At 39.8% G+C, this 24,272-nt stretch overlaps 1 protein-coding gene across 1 annotated transcript; it reads right to left on the bottom strand.

The window, feature by feature from the left end:
- Positions 1-5,582: 5,582 nt before the first annotated feature.
- Positions 5,583-6,545, bottom strand: LOC125283789 (olfactory receptor 7C1-like). Its single transcript, XM_048227152.1, has one exon. It carries the CDS (start codon positions 6,543-6,545, stop codon positions 5,583-5,585), a length of 963 nt encoding a protein of 320 aa, XP_048083109.1.
- Between the last annotated feature and the right edge of the window lie 17,727 nt (positions 6,546-24,272).

The following is a 24,272-nucleotide window of genomic DNA, read 5'->3' as shown; positions in this document are numbered from 1 at the left end:
TTGAAAAAGAAAACCAAAACTAGTGGCATCACAATGCCTGACTTTAAGCTATATTACAAAGCTGTAATCATCAGGAGAGTATGGTACTGGCACAAAAACAGACACATAGGTCGATGGAACAGAATACAGAACCCAGATATGGACCCTCAACACCATGGTCAACTAATCTTTGACAAAGCAGAAAAGACTATCCAAGAGAAAAAAGAGTCTGTTCAACAAATGGTGCTGGGAGAATTGGACAGCCACATGCAGAAGAATGAAACTAAACCATCCTCTTACACCATACACAAAGATAAACTCAAAACAGATGACAGACCTAAATGTGATTATAGGAATCCATGAGAATCCTAGAGGAGAACACAGGCAATAACCTCTTAGACCTCAGCTGTGGAATGTCTTATTAGACTTGTAGCTGGAGGCAAGGGAAACAAAGTAAAAAAAAAAATGAATTATTGGAACTTCATCAAGATAAAAACCTTTTTTTTAAAAAAAAAGATTTTATATTTTTATTTGACAGAGAGATAACCAGAGAGAGAGGGAACACAAGCAGGGGGAGTGGGAGAGGAAGAAGCAGGCTCTCAGCAGAGGAGCCTGACGTGGGGCTCAATCCCAGAACACTGGGATCATGCCCTGAGCCGAAGGCAGACGCCTAACACCTGAGCCACCCAGGTGCCCCAAGATAAAAAGCTTTTGCACAGCAAAGGAAACAGTCAACAAAACCAAAAGAAAACCGACAGAATGGGAGAAGATATTTGCAAATGACATATCAGATAAAGGCCTAGTATCCAAAGTCTATCTATAAAGAGCAGATCAAACTCAACACCCAAAGAATGAATAATCCAGTCAAGAAATGGGCAGGAGACAAGGACAGACATTTCTCCAAAGAAGACATACAAATGGCCAACAGACACATGAAAAAATGCTCTGCATCACTTGGTATCAGGGAAATGCAAATCAAAACCACAATGAAATACCACCCCACATGGGTCACAATGGCTAAACTTAACAAGTCAGGAAACAGCAGATGTTTGCAAGGATGTGGAGAACAGGGAACCCTGTTACACTGTTAGTGAGAATGCAAGCTGGTGCAGCCACTCGGGAAAACAACACGGGGTTCCTTGAACAATTGAAAATAGGGCTACCCCACAACCCAGCAATTGCACTACTGGGTATATACCCCAAAGATACAAATGTAGTGATCTGAAGGGTTACATGCATCACAATGTTAACAGCAGCATTGTCCACAACAGCCAAACTATGGGGAGAGCCCAGGTGTCCATTGACAGTTAAATGGATAAAGAAGATGTGACATATATATATACACACAATGAAATACTACTCAGCCATCAAAAGAGGAAATCTTGCCATTTGCAACAACGTGGATGGAACTAGATGGTATTACGCTAAGTGAAGTAAGTCAATCAGAGGAAGGCAATTATCATAGGATCTCACTGATATGTGGAATTTAAGAAACAAAACAGAGGATCATAGGAGAAGAAAGGAAAAAATAAAACAAGACAAAACCAGAGAGGGAGACAAACCATAAGAGAGTCTTAATCATAGGAAACAAACTGAGGGTTCTTGGAGGGGAGGGAGGTGGGGGAAGGGGGTAACTAGGTGATGGACATTGGGGAGGTTATGTGTTGTAATGAGCACTGGGTATTACATAAGACTGATGAATCACTGACCTCTACCTCTGAAACCAATAATATAAGTTAATTAATTGAATTTACATATTTGGGGGGCACCTGGGTGGCTCAGTCGTTAAGCACCTGCCTTCGGCTCAGGGCGTGATCCCGGCCTTCTGGAATCGAGCCCCACATCAGGATCCTCTGCTGGAAGCCTGCTTCTTCCTCTCCCACTCCCCCTGCTTATGTTCCCTCTCTCCCTGGCTGTCTCTCTCTGTCGAATAAATAAATAAAATCTTTAAAAACAAAAGAATTTATATTTTTTATTATTATGCTATGTCACCATACAGTACATCATTAGTTTTTGATGTAGTGTTCTGAATAAATAAGTAAATTAAAAGACTGAAAAAAGACGGGTTTTTTTTTTAATAACTTTTACAGTTTGAGTGTGGCTAACACACAATGTGACATTACTTTTGGGTGTACAACACAGTGATTCAACAAGTTTAAACGTTACATCATACTCACAACCTGCGGAGCTGCCATCTGTTACCACCACACAATGCTGTGACAATATCACTGACTATATTCCCCACGCTGTGCCTTTTATTCCTGTGACTCATTCATTCCTTAAATGGAAGCCTGTATCCCCCGCTGCCCTTCACCATCCTGCTTTTCATTTGTTCATTTATTGTTTTAAAAATCACCACCAAGATGGTCTTACTTCCAACCAAACTAATTACACAGACAGTGATACAAGGCAAGCTGTTGAGATCAGATTGTCTTTCCCCTAAAAATGTAAAACTGCATGCAAGTTCCGGAAGTTAAGTCTCCTATGAGCATGTAATGATGGGTCTCCATTTTAACAGGATCATTTTGTGTACAGTTTGTAAAGAAACAAAAATCAGTTCCAAACCTTTGAAGGAAAACGTGGGGAGAAAGATCTAATAAGCTACTTTTGTAAATGATATAAAATGCAAAACTTTTATAATAAGAAAGTCATGTTTCACATTTTGGACCTAAGCATGTTTTTTATTTGTACTTGGAGCACCAACCAAATTTTCTAAATGTTAAAATACTCTCCCAAATCATAGGGCTCAAGCTGTCCATCCTCCTCAGGTGGTTGACAGATTTAGTGAATAGATGGAAAGATCTTAGCAGAGTTTCCTCCCCTTGATAATGAGTGGTTATTACTGGTGATGAGATTTGGCTGAGTGTTTTCTTCTCCCCAATGTCCCCATCGCTTCCCCACCTTTGGGTCCCCAAGCCCACAGCCTTATTTCTGTTCCTTCTTGGCTCTCCACCTACCAAAGACTGGCGCCCCCTAGCCAATATTCACATTTACTCAGAGAGATCTTTCTACTTTGCAGTTAAGTCCAATTCCCTATCATAAACCCTTCCCAGTGGCTCCCTGCTGGAGACTGAAACCCAAATTCCACAGCTTCCAACACTTGGCTTGCCCCCCCGGACCACCCACCAGGTTCCCACTCATGCCACCTTGCCCACATCGATGCCACAAACACTGAACTCGAGTTGTAGCTTCACCTGAATAGGAAGGCTCCAGGCTCAGAACTTCCATACACCTGCTGCCTTCTGCTTGGAGTCATCACTGGTCTAGTTGGGATTATTCACCTGTCTATCTTCAAAATCCCATCGCATCTTTCAGACTGCAAGGAGTGATTGACTTCACCAATCTTTGGTTTTCTTTGTCTGTTTTTTTAACATTCCGGCAGAAAAAGGACACTTTCTCTTGCAACAAGATAGATGTAGGGGTTACCACTGTGTAACTTTTCTTCATTCTAGGTATGTTTCCTTGCTATACTGTGAGTGCATGTGACTGCCCTTTACCCGCAGACACAGTTTCATTGGGAATACTATGAATAAGTACATTGAGTCATATATTTAAACAAATTAACTCACTCCAACTGAGAAAAATACCTTATGATTTCACTCAGAGGTGGAATTAAAGAAACAAAACAGATGAACATGGGGAAGGGAAGAAAAAATAAAACAAGATGAAAATTCTTTCTGCTCAGTGGGGAACCTGCTCTTCCTTCTCCCTCTGCCTGCCTCTCTGCCTACTTATGTTCTCTCTGTGTGTGTGTGTGTGTCAAATAAATAAATAAATAAATAAATAAATAAATAAATAAATAAATCAAAATTGACAGAAAGGCAAAACATAAGAGGTGCTGAACTCTAAGAAACAAACTGAGGGTTGCTGGAGGGGAGGTAGGCGGGGGGAAGGGATAATTGGGTGTTGGGCATTAAGGAGGGCACTTGATACAATGAGCAGTGGGTGTTATATGCAACTGATGAGTCACTACATTCTACATCTGAAACTAATTTTATAAAATTGTGTAATTGGCTTAAGCTTAAACTGGCATCAAGACAGAAGAATGGTAAAACACAAATCCTATAAAATAAAAATCTGTTATATTATAAAAGAGGAAACAAAACCAATAGAAAGGGGTGCCTGTGGGACTCAGTGAGCTAAGCAACCAATTCTTTTTTTTTTAGTGTTTTTTTATTATATTATTTTAGTCACCATACAGTACATCCTGGTTTTTTATGTAAAGTTCGATGATTCATTAGTTGCGTATAACACCCAGTGCACCATGCAATACGTGCCCTCCTTACTACCCAGCACCAGCCTATCCTATTCCCCCACCCCCCTCCCCTCTGAAGCCCTCAGTTTGTTTCTCAGAGTCCATAGTCTCTCATACTTCATTCCTCCTTCTGATTACCCCCCCTTTCTTTATCCCTTTCTTCCCCTACCGATCATCCTAATTCTTATGTTCCATAGATGAGAGAAACCATATGATAATTGTCTTTCTCTGCTTGACATATTTCACTTAGCATTATCTCCTCCAGTGCCATCCATGTTGCAGCAAATGTTGAGAACTCATTCTTTCTGATAGCTGAGTAATAGTCCCTTGTATATATGGACCACAACTTCTTAATCCAGTCATCTGTTGAAGGGCATCTCGGTTCCTTCCACGATTTAGCTATTGTGGACAATGCTGCTATGAACATTGGGGTGCATATGGCCCTTCTCTTCACTACATCTGTATCTTTGGGGTAAATACCCAGTAGTGCAATGGCTGGGTCATAGGGTAGCTCAACTTTTAACTTTTTAGGGACCTCCACACTGTTTTCCAGAGTGGCTGTACCAACTTTAAGCAACCAACTCTTGATCTCAGCTCAGGTCTTAATCTCAGGGTTGTGAGTTCAATCCCTGCCTTAGGATCCACACTGGGCATGGAGGCTACTAAAAACTAACAAAGAAAAAAACTTGCCAAATTTCTTTTCTAACTCAAAAGCTTTCATTAAATCAATACACTTTTATTTTCTGGTCCTGATGTATTTAACCACCCACCCATAGGTTTTTCACTCAACAAATATTCACTGAGCATAAACTCCATCCTGAGAACTGTACTAGGCACTGCAGTCTCAAAGACAGGGAAAAGACAGTTCTGAAGTTCAAGGAGTCTATATTGTGGGTGATCAGAGAAATTTAGTAAAGTCAACGTCACTGGAAGGAAAGTGAATCAGATAAGGATAAAAAGGGAGGGGAATCAAATCTTTGAGTTGGTTTTATCCAGGTGACTTGAGAAAACATCTCTGTAAATGAGTTTTGGGGACATTTCCAAGCTAGGTACACATCCATCATTCTGAGGATAGATATTAAATACATGAGATTTGACTTATTTTTTTAAGAAATCCAAACCATTACCAAAGATTACTGAGAAATACCAGCTTGTATACATACCAAGTGAAAGCAACTGGTTATAAAGTGAAAAAGGTAACCCAAGATATACCCTGAAGGAAAATAGAGAAGACACGGAAGACCCAAGAATAGACCTGACTTAAAATGTGTACACCTGGGGAAAAAAATTAAAATAGTGGATGAAGGAAGCCAGGATCTCTGGGCCTCCATATTGTGTGCCCAGCTACTCAGGAGAGTCCGGTGATGGTCCTGACGCTGAGAGGCACCACCCTGCCGAGGAGCCTGCTCAGGGCCCCCTTCATGTCCCTGTTCCTCAAGCTGTAGATGAAGGGGTTCAGCATGGGGGTGACAATGGTGTACATCACCGAGGCCACCAGACTCGTCCTGGAGGATGAAGTTGCTATAGAACTGAGGTATTCCCTGAGGCCTGTGCCATAGAACAAGGAGACCACCGAGAGGTGAGACCCACACGTGGAAAAGGCTTTGTACTTGCCCCTGGCTGATGAAATTCTCAGGATGGAGGAGAAAATCTGAGGATAAGAAAAGAGGATCCCAGAGAGAGGAAGAACACCAAGGACAATAGTCACAAAATACACCACGACGTTATTGATGAAGGTGTCAGAACAGGCGAGCTTCAGGACTTGAGGAAGATTGCAAAAAAAGTGTGGGATTTCCATGTTTGTGCAGAAGGACAGCCTCAAAAGGGTCAAGGTCTCAAGCAGGGAGCCCATGACACTGATGCACCAGGACCCCAAGGCCAGCAGCCCACAGAGCTGGGGGTTCATGATGACTGAGTAGTGCAGGGGGTGACAGATGGCCACAAAGCGGTCATAGGCCATCACGGTCAGGAGTAAATTGTCCAGGCATCCAAACACAAAGAAAAAAAATGTCTGGCTGAGGCATCCTGCATATGTGATAACTTTACTCTGAGTCTGGATGTTCAGCAGCATCTTGGGGACAGTGGTGGAGGTGAAACAGATGTCAGCAGAGGACAGGTTGGCCAGAAAGAAGTACATGGGGGTGTGGAGGCGGGAGTCTGAGCAGATGACCAGGATGATGAGCACATTCCCAGTGAACATGACCAAGTATACGCACAGGAACAGCCCGAAGAGCATGAACTGAGTCTCCGACTTTGCTGAAAATCCCAGAAGGAGAAATTCTTCAGCATGTGTTTGATTTCCTGATTCCATGTGGGTAAAATAGCTAGAAAAAAAGGGGAAAAAAACAGCATTCAATGACCATCACAGTGACAGCACAGAAATGTGATTGCCTTTAATTTCCAGCGAATGGATTAACAAAGTACTTCCCGATTACAATTGCCTCAGTTGGGGAATTTGAGATGCTTCATTCCTTCCCTCTGCTGCCACTACCATCTGGAAATGTAGTCCTAGTTCCAAAGCAGTCATGCCCTTTATACCCGGCTACTCAGAGTGCGGTCCATGGACCAGCAGGAGCAGCACTGCTCAGAGCTTTTTTGAATGCAGAATCCCAGGCCACATTCAGACTTGCTGAATCACAATCCACATGGTGACAAGATCACGGGGGATTCCGCTGCTCATTCATGACTGAGTTGTGCTGGTCTACATCATCTGTGGCTTCCAGTCCTTCACCTTTTATCTTCTAACATTTATTTTCCTCTATGCCTTCCCTCAAACCTTACTTCATATGTATGTAAAAATTAGGCGCTTGATAATTAGGGCATTTTTATGCCATGTATGTGGAGTTTACAATTTTCATACATTGGTATTAATTATTCTAAACACTGTGTATGAATCCTGTATTTACTTTTTCAATGCAAATACCGATAATTTTTACATTCTTTGCATTGTTTACATGACCAGATTACATTATTTTGCATGTTCCTTTTCTGATACTCTGTTCTTTGTCATTGGAAGATCTGCCAGCCACTGTGCCTTCTTTCTTTCATCTTTGAGTAGAATTTCTTTAAATATCACTTCTAGAAGTAAAAAAGCACCACATAATATGTTGATGGTATACTTGGGCATGTTTTGTTTTTAAGAGCAGGATTCCAAATGCTGCTTATTTCATGACTCCAAGTCAAGGCTCTTCTCACTCTGCAGGGCTGCCCCAGCCAGTGCTTAACAAATAAGAGGAAAAGCTAATGTTGGAATAAAGCACAACCCAAGAGGTGAGCAGACATAGGGGAGGGTTGTTGGTTCCTGCTGCAGGAGGCGAGAGTCCCTGCGATGATGCTCTGAGAAGAGAAAAAAGAAAAGCTGAGAAGGAGTGAGGAGCAAGAATCCTCAATTGTCATGAAATGTGCAGGAATTGAAATCAATCCTATTGCACTGTCTCATCAACCTGTTTACCCAGAACACATGGTTAATTAAAGCTTTCCTTCCCTCAACACCATTTTCCCAGAGTACTTACTGGACTGTTCTAGCTTTCCCTGATGCCTCACTCAATGGCTCTACAGGTCCTTCCTTCCAAGGACAATTGATGCAGAAAGGACAGGAAATGGGGGACTGGCAATTGTTCTTTGGAATAATTGGACATCTCAGAGAAGCATGGAGATGATGCCTTTAGCCTGTGGCTGATGAGAAGAAGGTGAGCCCTGCCAGGGGTTTCAGAGGCTAAATGCTCGGAGCCTCTTATTAAATAAATTCCCTTCATGTTGCTCAATTCTCTAAGCAATTCAGCTCTCCTGAAGCCAAGGGACCATAAATAAAGGAAAATTTTCTGCCACATCAGTCCCCGTGTGTCCACCCTTTCTACCAATGACTCTGTCTCCCCTGCTAATGGACATCTCTCCAATGTATATAACCACTCATGCAGGCACATCAGAAAGACCACCCTGTGGGCCGCTGAGCTGCAGCAAGTGACAGTCTCCAGTGTCGGACTCAGAGATATAGCTATGTCAAATGACCGCATCGATCCCAACTAGGATCCTCCCTGGAACTTCATCCTGACTTCTATTTTGAAAACTTCAGGCAGATTCTGAAAAAAAAAAAAAAATGCATGTATCATTGCATTTGGTAGATGGTAAATTTTTTGGATACAGAGCTAGAGTTTTCTTTATACATGTTCCCCAAATCTGGTTATTCAGGTTTTTCATCTGGAGTAAAGGCATTCACATCTTTAAACACAGATAGGTACATTTTTCTTGCTATATACCCAGCTAGGCTACTCAGAGCATTCATTTCCAACGGGAAAGAGTACTTTGTGGGGTTTTTGTGGGTTTTTTGTTTGTTTGTTTGTTTATTTGAGCATAGTTGACACACAATGTTACATAAATTTCAGGTGTACGGCATAGTGACTTGACAAGTTTATTCACTACGCTATGTTCACCCCAAGTGCAGCTACCATCAGTCCCAATACATCGCTATTACAATATCGTTGCCTGTATTCCTTACACTGTGCCTTTTATCCTCATGACTTATTCATTCCATAACTGGAACTCTGTACGTCCCTCTCCCCTTCACCCACTCTACCCATCCCCCACACTCCTCCTGTCTAAAAATCATTTGTTTCTTCTCTGTATTTTTATAATTTTTTATTATATTAAGTTAGTCACTGTATAGTACATCCCTAGTTTTTGATGTAAACTTCCATGATTCATTACTTGCGTATAACACCCAGGGCACCATGCAACACGTGCCCTCCTTAATACCCATTTATAGGTCTGATTCTGCTTTTTGCTCACTCATTTTTTAGATTCTACTTATGAGTGCAATCATAGGTAATTGTATTTCTCAGTCCGATGTAAGTCACTTACCATAATATCTTCTAGGTCCATAAATTTTGTCTCAGATGGCAGGATCTCATCTTTTTTATGGCTGAGAAATATTCGTGTGTGTGTGTGTGTGTGTGTGTGTACCACATTTTCCTTATCCATTTGTTATGATAGATACTTAGGTTGCTTCCGTATCTTAGCTATTGTAAACAATGCAGCAGTAAACATAGGGGTGCATGTTTTTTGTCAAATTCGTGTTTTGTTTTCTTTGATAATAGTAGTGGAATTATTGGATCTTATGGTAGTTTCTATTTTTAAGTTTTTGAGGAACCTTCATACTGTTTTACACAGTGGCTCTACCAGTTTGCATTCCTTCCAACAGAGTGTAAGGGCTCTTTTTCCTCCACATCCTCACCAATAATTGTTGATTCTTCTGTTTTTGATTTTAGCCTTTCTGACAGGTGTGAGGTGGTATCTAATTGCGGTTTCCATTCGCATTTCCCTGATGATGTTGAGCACCTTTTCATGTGTCTGCTGGCTATCTCTATGTCTTCTTTAAAGAAATGTCTACTCAGATTCTCTGCTCATTTTTAATTAGATTACTTGTTTTTTGTTGTTGTTGTTGAGTTGTAGGAGTTCTTTATGTATACTAGATATTAACCCCTTATCAGATATATTATATCTGATCAAATGTCTTCTCCCATTCAGTAGGCTTTTCTTTTTGTGTTATTGATTGTTTCCTTTACTGTGTAAAATCTTTTAATTTTGATGTTGTCACAATAGTTTGTTTCTGCTTTTGTTTCCCTAACCTTAGGAGACTTATCTAGAAAAATGTTGCTACAGCTGAGGTCAGAGAAATTGCTGCCTATGTTCTCTCTAGGATTTTTATGGTTTCAGGTCTCACATTTAGGTCTTTAATCCATCTTGAGTTTATTTTTGTGTATGTAATTAAAGAAAGTTCCAGTTTCAACCTTTTACATGTAGCTATCCAGTTTTACCAGCACCATTTATTGAAAAGATTCTCTTTTCCCCCATATTCTTGCCTCTTTTTTCATAGATTAACTGACCATATAATCATGGATTTATTTCTGGGGTCTCTAGGCTACTCCATTGATGTACATGTCTATTTTTGTGCCAGTACCATACTGTTTTGATTATTAGAGCTTTGTACTATATCTTGAAAACTGGTATTGTGATAACTCCAGCTCTGTTTTTCTTTCTCAGGAGTGCTTGGCTATTCAGGATCTTCTGTAGTTTCATACAAGTCTTAGTATTATTTGCTCTTGTTTTGCAAAAACCACTCATGGTATTTTGATAGAGAGTACATTAAATCTATAGATTGCTTTGGGTAATATGGACATTTTCACAATATTAATTCTTCCAATCCATGAATATGTTTTTTCTTTCCATTAATTTGTGTCATCATCAATTCCTTTCATTGGTGTTTTATAGTTTTGGAGTACAGGTCTTTTTTACCTCTTTGGTTAAATTTATTCCTAAATACTTTACTCTTTTTGCTGCAATTGTAAATGTTTTTTTTTTTTAATTTTTACTCAAAACATGTTTTTCTTCTACTTCATTGTTAGTGCATAAAAATGTTACTGATGACTGGGTATTGATTTTGTATCTTGCACTTTACTGAATTTGTTTATGACTTCTAGTAGATTTTGGTGGAGTCTTTAGGATTTTCTATGTATAAAATCATGTCATCTGCTGGATTAAGAAGTTGTGGTCCATATATACAATGGAATATTACTCAGCTATCAGAAAGAACGAGTTCTCAACATTTGCTGCAACATGGACAGCACTGGACGAGATAATGCTAAGTGAAATAAGTCAAGCAGAGAAAGACAATTATCATATGTTTCTCTCATCTATGGAGCATAAGAACTAGGAAGATCGGTAGGGGAAGAAAGGGATAAAGAAAGGGGGAGGTAATCAGAAGGGGGAATGAAGCATGAGAGACTATGGACTCAGAGACAAACTGAGGGCTTCAGAGGGGAGGGGGAAGGGGGAATGGGGTAGACTGGTGATGGGTAGTAAGGAGGGCACATATAGCATGTTGCACTGGGTGTTATACGCAACTAATGAATCATCGAACTTTACATCAGAAACCAGGGATGTACTGTATGGTGATTAACATAATATAATAAAAACCATTAAAAATAAATAAATAAATAAATAAATAAATAAATAAATAAATAAATAAATAAAATAATGTCATTTGCAAATAGTGACAATTTAACTTATTTTTTCCCAATATAGATGTCCCATATTCCCTTTTCTTGTCTGATTGCTGTGGGTAGGACTTCGAGTACTATGTTGAATGAGAGTGGTGAGAGTGAGCATCTTTGTCTTGGTCCTGACAAGAGAGGAAAGGCTCTCAGTTTTACACCATTGAATATGATGTTAGCTGTGGGTTTTTCACATATGACCTTTATTATGTTGAGGTCTGTCCTATCTATCTCAACTTTGTTGAGAGAATTTGTCATGAATCAATGTTGATTCTTGTCAAATGCTTTTGCTGTATCTGTTGACATAATCATGAGTTTTAACCTTCATTTTGTGGATGTGATGTATGACATTGATTGCTTTGCAAATATTGAAACATCGTTGCATCCCTGAAATAAATCCCATCTGATTGTGGTGAATGATTTTGTCACTATATGGTTGTATGTGGTTTGCTAGTATTTTGTGGAGGATGTACATATCTATCTTCATCAGGGATATTGGTCTGTGCTTCTCTTTGTGATGCCTTTGTCTGGTTCTGGTATCAAGGTAAGGCTGACCTTACAATGTATTTGGAAGCTTTCCTTCCTTATCTGTCTTTTGGAATATTTTGAGGTTCTTTTTTTTTGTTTTTCTTTCAATGTCTGGTAGACCACTTGTGAATCCATCTGGTGCAGAACTTGTACTTTCGGGTGTTTTTTTGATTACCAATTCAATGTTGTTATTTATAATTGGTCTGTTCAGATTTTCTATTTCTTCCTGGTTCTGTTTTGAAAGATTGTATGTTTCTAGGACTTTATCCATTTCTTCTAGGTTGTCCATTTGTTGGTATATAATTTTTCATAATATTCTCTTATAATTCTTTGTGTTTCTGTGGCATCAGTTGTTATTTCTCCTTTCTTATTTCTTTTTTTTTTTTGGAATTTTTTTAGTATTTTACTACTAATGAAAAGTTTTATTATAGTATTGCTATTGAAAAAATGTTACTTATTCTTGTTTGCTTTTTGCAGGTTTATTGAAATTCTGATTTATGTATTTGTGTCCTTTCTCTTTTTGTTCTCTATGAGTGCAGCTAAAGCTTTGTCAGTTTTGTTTATATTTTCAAGGAACCAGCTCCTTATTTCATTGAATTTTTCCTTTGTTTTTTTTGTCTCTGTATCATTTATTTCTGCTCTGATCTGTTATTTCCTTTCTTTTACTCATGTTGTGTTTTGTTTGTTCTATGGGAAAGAGTGCTTTGAATATAAAATCAATACCTGGTAGTGAATTAGAACAGGCATATCAAATATGAATTGTCTTAATTTAATTTCATTGTTCCATATCCATATAGACACCCTGCTTTGTTTCTGGTTAGAAGAGATAGCTTCCATCCCTGCCCAATGTGAATCAGCTATGTCAGTGCTCTAGATACTACCCTAACCCATGTTCCGCTAGACGTTTTCCTTTCAACTCTATTGTTGAAGTATGATTACACATAATAAACTGCATCTAGTATATAGTTTGACTTTTGTGGTGAGCACAGCATAACATAAAGAGTTGAGGGTTGAATCACAATGTTGTACACATGAAGTTAATGCAACATTGTGTGTCAACTACACTTCAATAAAAATACTTTTTTAAATATAGTATACAGATTGCTATATTAAAGGAGTCATACAGGGGCACCTGGGTGGCTTTGTCAGTTAAGTGTCTGCCCTTGGCTCAGGTCATGATCCCAGGGTCCTGGGATCAAGCCCCACATCGGGCTCTCTGCTCAGCAGGAGCTTGCTTCTTCCTCCCTGCTGCTCCCCTTGCTTGTACTCTCTCTCTTCCTATCAAATAAATAAATAAAATCTTTAAAAAATAAAAAATAGGGGCACCTGGGTGGTTCAGTTGTTGGGAATCTGCCTTTGGCCCAGGGTGTGATCCCAGGGTCCTGAGATCGAGCCCCACATCAGGCTCCCGGCTCTGCTGGGAACCTGCTTCTTCCTCTCCCACTCCCCCTGCTTGTGTTCCCTCTCTCGCTGGCTGTCTCTCTCTCTCTCTGTCAAATAAATAAATAAAATCTTTATAAAATATAAATAAATAAATAAAAATAGAATTAATTAATTAATTAAAATAAAATAAAATAATTTGTAAAAGTCTTTTATTATTTCATTTTTAAAAGTCCCCTTACGGGGACACCTGCGTGTCTCAGTTGGTTAAGTGTTTGCCTTCAGCTCAGGTCATGATCCCAGAGTGCTGGGATCAAGCCTGCCACTTCCTCTCCTCCCCACACCTGTTGCTCATCTCCCTCATGCTCTCTGTTGTTATCTTTGTCTCTGTCTCTCAAATAAATAAATAAATAATCTTTTTAAAGAAATCCCCTGATGTTGTCATACACTGTATATTTTCTGTTGTGAATTGCAGGTTTATTCCCTTTGCACATTTTTCTAGAGGGATATTCAATCAGTAAAATGTCCTGATGCCTTAAAAATACCACTCCTTTCTTCTTTGGATGAATTGTGTTTTTTTCTGCCTTGTTATTTATTCTGGGCATCAAGGGAGGTGAACTGGGGCTGGAATGTTGCCAGAACCAGAGAAGCTTTCTTCTCATCAATCTCTCAGGGACTGCCTGAGCTTATTAGATCTCCTTTGTCCCTTGTGTCCATTTCCTTCCACTCTGTGTTTTTGGAATGGTGTTTTTTTTATGTTTCTTTAAATACAGGACACAAGATGATCATATTAAAATGGAGCCCCGTGTTTCCATGTCCTTAGAAGTCTTACTCACTAGAATTTAAGTACTATTTACACATTTTTCTAGGTAAAGGTAATCTGATGTTGACAGCTTGCCTTGTACCATTTCTTTCAGCATTACTGTGGCTGAGAGACAGAAAAGCATGATAGTAACACAGTGCCAGGAGGTCAGAGTGCACTATGTGTGTGTGTGTGTTGTGGGGCATGAGCAGTCCTCAGGGCAATGGTACCCGAGTTCATATACTCCAATATGTGACCTTTAAATACCAGAATGTTCACCAATAAAGGGAAATAAGGAAGGGATCTATACTCACAGAACACCTTGGAACAGAATTAATAAGATGCAAAGAACACCATGTGAAGGAAGGACTCCCTATGTCTTGAAGTCCCATCAGTGGCAGGAAAGCCACCTTGGTCCTCAACATTCTCTGCCACCACTTCTCCTCTCTCTACCTCTTGCTCATTCCCTCACCGCACTGACTGCATGTTGAGATCTGCAGATCTGCAGTAAGTGCCTTCTGCAGGGCCTTTGCTCTGCTTTCCATGCAAGGGAATATGGATATCCTTCTGTCTCATGCTTTGTCTTTTCCTGAAGCTTCTGTTAAAATGTCCCCTTCTTTGCAGGTTTTCCTGAACTACTTTGCACCCCCCTACTCCATTTTATACCCACTTTTCTTTCTTTTCCTTCATGGCACGTGTCACTAGCTGACATGAGCATGATTTTATATGTGTGTGTGTGTGTGTGTGTGTGTGTGTATGTATGTATATATATATATATATATGTATGTATATATGTGTATATATATATATATATGTATGTATATATATGTGTGTGTATATATATATATATATATATATATATATATATATCTTCTTTCTCCATCATTGGACCCTATAGACTTTTCTTTTTTTTCTCCAAGTTTTTAATTAAATTCCAGTTTGTTAACATACAGAGTAATATTAGCTTCAGAGTAGAATTTAGTGGTTCAACACTTCCATACAATACCTGGTGCTCATCACCACAAGTGCCCTCCTTCATTTCCATCATATTTTTTACCCATCCCCCCACCCAGCTCCCTCCAGCAACCCTCAGTTTGTTCTCCATTGATAAGAGTCTGTTTCCTGTTTTGCCTCTCTTATTTTTCTCCCACTGTGTTCTTTGTTTTCTTTCTTAAACTCCACACATGAGTGAAATCATATGGTATTCATCTTTCTCTGACTTATTTCACTTAGCATAATACACTCTAGCACCATCCACATCATTGCAAATGGCAAGAATCATTCCTTTTGATGGCTGAGGATTATTCCAGTGTGTGTATGTATATATACCAAACCCCTTTATCCATTCATCCTTTGATGGACATTTGGGCTCTCTCCATACTTTTTCTGTTATAGACATTGCTGCTATAATGCTTGGGGTACATGTATTCCTTTGAATTAGTATTTTTGTATCCTTTGGGTAAATACGTAATGCTGCAACCTATGGAATGGGAAAAGATATTCGCAAATGACATATCTGATAAATGGTTAGTATCCAAAATCTATAAAGAACGTATCAAACTCAACATCCAAAAAACAAATAATCCAGTTAAGAAATGAACAGAAGACATGAAAAGACACCTTTCCAAAGAAGACATACAGTTGGCCAACAGATGCATGAAAAGAAGCTCAACATCACTCATCCTCAAGGGAAATACAAATCAAAACTACAATGAGATACCACCTCACACCTGTCAGAATGGCTAAAATCAACAAGGCATGGCGAGGATGTGGAGAAAGAAGAACCTTCTTGCCCTGTTGGTGGGAATGAAAACTGGTGCAGGTGCTCTGGAAACCAGTATGGAGGTTCCTCAAACAGTTAAAAATAGAATAACCCTATAATCCAGCAATTACACTACTATGTATTTACCCAGAGAATACAAAAATACCAATCCAGAGGGACACATGCACTCCAAAGTTTATAACAGCATTATCTACAATACCCAAACTGTGAAAACTACCCAAGTGTCTATACACTGATGAATGGATAAGAAATTGGTATTTATATAGAACGGAATATTATTCAGTCATCAAAAAGAATTAAATCTTGTTCTTTACAATGACATGTATGGAGCTAGAGAGTATTGTGCTAAGTGAAATAACTTGATCAGAGAAAGACAAATACCATATGATTTCACATGTGTAAATTAAGAAACAAAACAAAGGAAGCTTTCAGGGAAAAAGAGAGAGAGAGAGACAAACCAAGAAACCAAGTCTTAATTACACAGAACAAAGTGACGGTTGCCAGAAGGAAGGAGGGTGAGAGGATGGGGGAAACAGGTGGTGGGGATAAAGGAGGGCACTTGTCCTGATGAGCACTGGGTGCTGTATGGAAATGTTGAATCACTATATTTTCCACCAGAAACTAATATTACACTGTAGGTTGACTAACTGGTTTTTAAATAAAAATTTTAAATGAAAAAAGAAAGAGTAAAATAAAAAATGATAAAAAAAAAATAAACACTGCATTTGCTTGAAAATTTATCATGTTATTTCTCTCATTCCTAGTGGTCATCTCCAACACATGGTACTACCAAATGACACATGAATTTCAGAGTGTCTTCTTCAGGGATTTTCAGAGGACCCAGAACTGCAGCCCCTCATATTTGGGCTTTTCCTCTCCATGTACCTGATCACTGTGTTTGGGAATCTGCTCATCATCCTGGCTGTCAGCTCTGACTCCCACCTCCACACCCCCATGTACTTCTTCCTCACCAACCTGTCCTTTGTAGACATCTCTTTTACCTCCACCACCGTCCTGAGGAAGCTGTGGAACTTCCAGACTCATAGCAAGATCATTAACTATGCAGACTACCTCATCCAGATGTATTTTTCCTACTCTGTGCAGAGTTGGATGACATTATCCTGTCATCAATGAGCTATGACTGCTTCGTGGCCATCTGTCACCCCTTGCAATACACAGTTAGCATGAATCCCCAGCTTTGTGGACTGCTGGCTCTAGTGTCCTGGTTCATAAGTGTTCCCAATTCCTTGTTACATAGCTTAATGCTGTTGCTGCTGTCCTTCTATATAGGGATGGAAATCCCTCAATTTTTTTTGCGATCTCAATCAGGTAGTTGGGCATGCAACTTTGCTGCTGGGTGGTGCTCCCCTGGCTGGGATACTCTACTCTTAATCTAAGGTAGTTTCCTCCACATGTGAGATCTTCGGAGCTTGGGGCAAGTATAAAGGACTTTCCGTCTGTGCATCTCACCTCTCTGTTGTCTCCTTATTTTATTGTACAATCCTAGGAGTGTACCTTAACTCTGCTGCTACCCAGAGCTCCCATTCAAGTGCAGAAGGCTTTGTGATGTGCACGGTAGTCACACCCATGCTCAACCACTTCATCTACAGCCTGAGGAACAGAGACATAAAGAGGGCTCTGAAAGGAATCATTGGGCTTCCAGTGATGTAAGGGCCCATCATCCTAGGACCAAAGAATTGCCCATGTTTGCAGGGCTCACAGCCTCAGAACCAGGAACTGTTATTCTTTGATGAGAGTATGGATATAGAATCTACTCCTTCTATTTATTTCCTGGAATTTCCATTTGTTTGAATTCAACTTCTTTATACATTTAAGTAACGCACTTTATTGAGCTTCTGCTCTGCCTGAAGTACAGACAGTTCTCCCCTTTGTCCATGTGCTACTTTTTCAAAGTTTTTCCCAGCTCTGATCAAATATATTTGGAAATTCCCATTTATGTCATGGGGCACCATGGATTTCATAAGATTACTTTCTACTCAAACAACATATATCATTCCAAGTAATTTTTCTCTTGTTTTGCTGAAAGGATAGTCATGAGTCATAATATTCATATAGAAAAACTACTTTTGGTAAGTGAAGGCATTTATGTAATTTTATAATAAAGGAAAGTATAAGACTCAAATTATTCACTTTTTTGTGCATGACTACTTTGTAGATCTCTGCCTTCACTGCTCATCCTGATGATGTAGACTAACTTATAGTTTGTCCTATAGGGAGTCACTGAGCTTCATTCTCCTTCTTATGATCATGTCCCTCTATGCAGCTGTGTCCACCACACTAATTGGCAATATGATTACCAAGTACATGTCTCCAAGTGGAGTATACACCGATACATGTATTAGAATAAATATATTATACTCAACTAGTGAATCATTGAACATCGTCTCAAAACCTAATGATGTACTATAACTTGGGTAATTGAACTTAAATATAAATAAATAAATAAATAAATAAATAAATAACAACAACAACAACAAAAACAAAGAATAAAGAGATTAGCTTCATATGGCCTTTGGGCCAGGAAAGATCTTAGTATGATGAAAAAGAATTGAAAGTATACTTCGCATTACTGAGCAAAATATTTCACTTTATGCTGCCCATCTATTCACTGAATATATAGTTTGATATCCATGGAGAAGAGTTGGGTTTTCCCCATTGGAGTGAAGAATTAGAGAGCACGTTTATGGTGTGTTTATTTCATCATCTATATCTTTCTGCTACACACAATAGGACTCTTTCCTCTGCTCTAAATGAAATATCTCCTTTTCTAAATTTTGTCATAGCCACGAAATAGGCAATGATTGAACAAGATCAATATCATTCATTGTATATCATCTATATATATGCTCAAGATCAGAGGATGACTCATTAAGGAGGTTGAATTCCTGTCCAGTCATGTACTTCAGGTCACATCTTTTGTGCAAAGAGGCATGTCCTTCTGGCCTCTCTTAGTTACCTGGAAGGAACTCTAATGAAGTCTGTCTTTCTTACAGTCATCAGAAATAAACATGGAGAAGCACATTGTTGAGTCCAAAGGAAACGTTCAAGATTAGGACTGTGAGTACGTTTATGTGTGTGTACATTTGTATACACCTTGCTCTCAAATAAACACATTCACACATTTATGTAGACACACAGAGACATATTTAAATCCCATCTGTTGTGTTGGAAGAAAACCTGAACATTGGAAGGGATACACATGACAAGAAGAAACATTTGAATCATCATAAAAGAGAAAGAATGTAGAATTTTGACACAAAGATTTTCTTAATTTTAATAAAGAATTGTATTTTACCTCAAATCTTCGAGAGCCTCAGAGTCAAAACCACGTTTACATTTATGCAGTGGGAAATCACTGTCCAGCTAACGGGGCAGAATATGACCAAACTAAAACTAATTATCTCCTTTCAGTTAAGGAGGGATTTCAATACCAAATGCCTTAACCTAAGGGAAGTTCATTGAATGAGTTGAAAGGCTCAAACTCCATTCCTACAAACAATTTTTTTCTGGACAAATGTCTGTATCCAATTCCTGCTGTAACAGATGACCACATGAGTGGCTTAAAACAAAGATTTATCCTAAGTTTCTAGAAAGTCAGAAGCATGAAATGGGTCTCACTGTGTTAAAATTAAAAGGTCTACAGAGCTGTGATCCTTCTGGACACTCCAGAGGGGAATTCACTCCCTTTCCTATTTCACTTTTCAGTGGCGACCTTTCTTGTCTCGTGGCTCTCCTTCAATCTTCAGATCTACAGCAGAGAATCTGAAAATGTCTCTCAGATTCCAATTCTTTGTCCTCCCTCTTTCACATTTAGGGTACTACTGTGATTACACTAGTCCCATCTAGATAATCCAGGCTAACCTTTTTATATGAAGATCAGGGATTAGCAGCCTCATTCCATCTACTAGCTGCATTTCTCCTTGCTTTGGATCAGGATGTGGACATCTTTTGGAAGCCCTTGTTCTGCCTACTACAAAGTCTTCTTCAAATATAAATTATCTGATGTCACTCAAGAGCCCTTATATAAAAGACTTGAACAGAGAATTTATCAACACCTATAGAGTTATGTGGAAACTTTTTCTTCCAAAATTACAAACACAGGAGATTCTTAGTGGAGACGACCAAAAACTACTTACATGTGACTCTAACACAGGAGCACAGTCTTGCTCTCAAACTGTGCCCCTTAGACCAGGACCTGCAACATCAATACCACCTGGGAGCTTGTTAGAAATGCAGAGTCCCTGGGCCCCTAAGAGACCTAATGAATCAGACTTTGCATTTTAACTACAAACTTTTGTGATTTGTATTCACAATGAAGGTAGAGAAATGCTGGTCTAGAATCATATTTCTCACCATCCCACTGTTGATATTTGGGGCTGGTTAAATATTTCTGTTGGGTGCTGTCTCAGGATTATAAATGTTCAGCAGCATCCCTCAGACATGGGCAAATATTGCCAGGGGCAAATCATGTCTGGTTGAGACTGGGAAGCATTTTGACAGAATTCCAATCAAGGCTTGTTCCAATACTACATTTATAAATGAGATATTGTGATTTATAGTAAATATATATGTATATATGTATATATGTATACACACACACACACACACACACTTGCTTCTTCATTGCTTAATTTATTGGCATATAGTTGTTGATAATAGTTTCTAATGATTGTTTCTATTTCCTTGGTGTTAGTCATGATCTCTCCCCTTTCATTCAAAATTTTATTAATTTGGGTCCTTATCTATTCTTTTGAATAAGACTTGCCAGTGGCTTATCAATCTTATTAATTCTTTCAAAGAACCAGCTTCTAGTTTTGTTGATCTGCTCTACTGTATTTCTGGTTTCTAATTCATTGATCTCTGCTCTAATCTTAATCAATTGTCTTTTTGTGTGTAGCTTAGGCCTGTTCTTCTGTTCCATCTCCAGCTTCTTAAGGTTTGAGCATAAGGACTGCATTTTAGATTTTTCTATTCTTTTGAGTGAGGCTTGAATGGCTTAGTATTTCCCCCTTACAACCGCCTTTGCTGTGTCCCATAGTTTTTGGACCGATGTGTTTTCATTCTCATTGGTTTCCATAAATTGCTTAAGTTCCACTTTAATGTCCTGGTTTACCCAATCATTCTTTTTTTTTTTTAAAGATTATTTATTTATTTATTTATTTATTTATTTATTTATTTGACAGAGACAGCCAGCGAGAGAGGGAACACAAGCAGGGGGAGTGGAAGAGGAAGAAGCAGGCTCCTAGCCGAGGAACCTGATGTGGGGCTCGATCCCAGAACGCCGGGATCACGCCCTGAGCCGAAGGCAGACACTTAACGACTGTGCCACCCAGGCGCCCCTACCCAATCATTCTTGAGCAGGATAGTTCTTAGTTTCCAAGTGTTTGAGTTTCTTCCAAATTTTTCCTTGTGATTGAGTTCCAGTTTCAAAGCATTGCGGTCTGAGAATATGCAGGGAATAATCTCAGCCTTTTGGTATCAGTTGAGACCTGTTTTGTGACCCAGTATATGGTCTATGATAGGTCCATGTGCATTCAAAAAGAATGAGTATTCTGTTGTTTTAGGGTGTAGTGTTCTGTATATATCTATGAGATCCATCGGGTTCAGTGTGTCATTCGAAGCTCTTGTTTCTTTGTTGATTTTCTGCTTAGATCATCTGTCTATTGCTGAGAGTGGAGAGTTGAGGTCCCCTACTATTAATGTATTGTTATCTATATGTCTCTTTATTCTGAATAAGTGTTGGCTTAGGTAGTTGGCTACTCCCCTGTTGGGGGCAGAGATATTTATAATTGTCATATCCACTTGTTGGATACACCCTTTAAGAATAATATAGTGTCCTTCTGTATCTCTAACTACAGTCTTCAGCTTAAAATCTAATCTGTCTGATATGAGAATTGCTACCCCAGCTTTCTTTTGAGGTCCGTTGGCATGAAAAATTGTTCTACATCCCTTCATTTTCAGTCTGGATGTATCTTTAGGTTGAAAATGAGTCTCTTGTAGATAGCATATGAATGGCTCATGTCTTTTTAACCAATCTGCAACCCTGTGGTATTCTATGGGAGCATTTAGGCCATTCACATTGAAAGTGATTATTGAGTGGTATGATTTTAATATTGTCATGTTGCCTGTGAAGTCCTTGTTTCTATAGATTGTCTTTGTAAATTTTTGCTCTGTATCACTCTTGGGGTCTTTTCCTTTTATAGAACCCCCCTTAATATTTCTTGCAGGGCTGGCTTGGTGGTCACATATTCTTTCAGTTTCTGCCGGTCTTGGAAGCTCCTTGTCTCTCCATCCATGCTGAATGACAGCCTTGCTGGATACAGTATCCTTGGCTATGTGTTCTTCTCATTTGGTACCCTGAATATGTCTTGCCAGCCCTTTCTGGCTTGCCAGGTCTCTGTGGATAGGTCTGATGTTATTCTGATGTTCCTCCCTCTGTATGTAAGAAATCTCTTCCTCCCTCACCACTTCAAGATTGTTTCATTGGATCTAAGATTTGCAAATTGTACTATTATATGTCGTGGTGTCAGTCTGTTCTCATTGATCTTGGGAGGGGTCCTCTCTGCCTCTTGGACATGAATGCTTCTTTTCTTCCCCAGATTAGGGAAGTTCTCAGCTATGATTTGCTCCAACATATCTTCTAGACCTCTCCCTTTCTCCTGATAATTCTGATATTGGAAAGTTTCATTGAGTCAGTAATCTCTCTCAGCTTAATTTCTTGAAATTAGATTTGTTTTTCCATCGCCACCTCATTTTCCTTCTTTTTTATCATCTTACCCTCGAAATCACTAATTTGTTCTTCTGCTTCATTTACCCTGCAGTCAAAGCATCCAGTTTATTTTTTTATTCATTTATTTATTTTTTTTATTATATTATGTTAGTCACCATACAGTACATCTCTGGTTTTTGATGTAAAGTTCCATGATTCATTAGTTGCGTATAACACCCAGTGCACCATGCAATACGTGCCCTCCTTACTACCCAGCACCAGCCTATCCCATTCCCCCACCCCCTCCCCTCTGAAGCCCTCAGTTTGTTTCTCAGAGTCCATAGTCTCTCATGCTTCATTCCCCCTTCTGTTTACCCCCCCCTTTCTTTATCCCTTTCTTCCCCTACCGATCTTCCTAGTTCATCCAGTTTAGACTCCATTTCATTCATAGCATCTCTAAGTTCGGCCTGATTAGATCTCATTTCTGCCCTTAGTGCTTCTATATTTTTGTTAATATTTTTCTCAATCCTAGATATCATCTTGATAATTGTTACTCTGAAATCCATTTCTGACATCTTGGTTATATCCATATCCATTAGTTCTGTGGCAGAGGCCACAGTCTCTGTTTCTTTCCTTTGTTGGGGGTTCCTCCTCTTTTTCATTCTGATGAGGTGTGGTTGAGGGAATGGACAGAGTCCAAATTATTGACCAAGACCCAAGTAGGTTGCACCTGTTTTCTAGGGATCTTAGGGATGTGGGCTTCTTGTTCTTCCAGGCTGCCTTCTGGGGGAGGGGCTTGCCGAGCTGATACTCAGGCAACCCTGCCTGCCCCCAGCGTGGGAAGGATGAGCTCAGTGAGAACTGGTTTTGGGGGCTTTTGTTCTCTTGCAGCTTGCCTGGTGCTTTCCACATCCATGTCTCTTCTGAGAGTCAGAGCAGCAGTCACCATATCCAAACCTCTGTCTCAGAACAGAGAGATCACAGTCTGCTCCTCACTGAGCTCTCCAGGCAACACTGACTCCATTTCTGCCAGTGCTGCTAAAACCCTGCAGCGTGCCGGGTTGTGCACCCCACAGCCACTCTCCCAGTCCTCGCTCCCAGGGCCAGCATGTCTCTGCCCTTTGTGCTTAAAACAGCCAGCCACCCCTGATTCATCTGCGTGCCCCCGAGCTCCAGGTTTCAGTCTGGGGGGCTGCCCTAAAGACCTTTCCCCACCACTACCGGCTTGTGAGTCCAGCCTGCTTCCCAGTACAGGCTTCTGCCTTCCCAGCACAAGACCATGGAGTCTCCCTCCCCTTTCCATTTATCTTCCGATATCTGTTACCAGACTCTTGGCTCCCCACTTCATACCTCGAGACCAACTGCCAATGATGTTTTGTTCGTAGAGATTCAGATGTAACTTCTTACATTTCAGTCTGATTTCATAGGTGTTCAGAGTGGTCTGGCAGATATCCAGCTCAATTCAGGGGCCCGTTTGAAATAGGTCCCCTACTTCTCCTCCATCTCCCCCCCTGCTTTGTGATTTTAAAACTACCAGTGGCGGCTAGCTCAAGGGGGCACCTGAAGCTCCTGGATCATATCTGAGCACTGCACTAAAACCTTTTCTGGACTGCTACCACCCTGTGAAGTTTTTGCCTGGATATGGATGCAGTTTCCAATTTTTTTTCAGGATGCCAAAGAAAAGAGTGGCCTGGCCACGATGAGGAGTGGCGGCCGGCAGCACACTGCAGGGACCACGGTCTCTGACTGCGACCTCTCTCTGGAAG

The sequence above is a fragment of the Ursus arctos genome, unplaced genomic scaffold (assembly GCF_023065955.2).
Source record: "Ursus arctos isolate Adak ecotype North America unplaced genomic scaffold, UrsArc2.0 scaffold_14, whole genome shotgun sequence".
Lineage (NCBI taxonomy): Eukaryota > Metazoa > Chordata > Mammalia > Carnivora > Ursidae > Ursus > Ursus arctos.
This window is presented reverse-complemented; position numbering and strand designations above follow the sequence as displayed.

Excerpts from the sequence above, each read along its gene's own strand:
- LOC125283789 (XM_048227152.1), bottom strand. The coding sequence starts at position 6,545 with ATGGAATCAGGAAATCAAACACATGCTGAAGAATTTCTCCTTCTGGGA.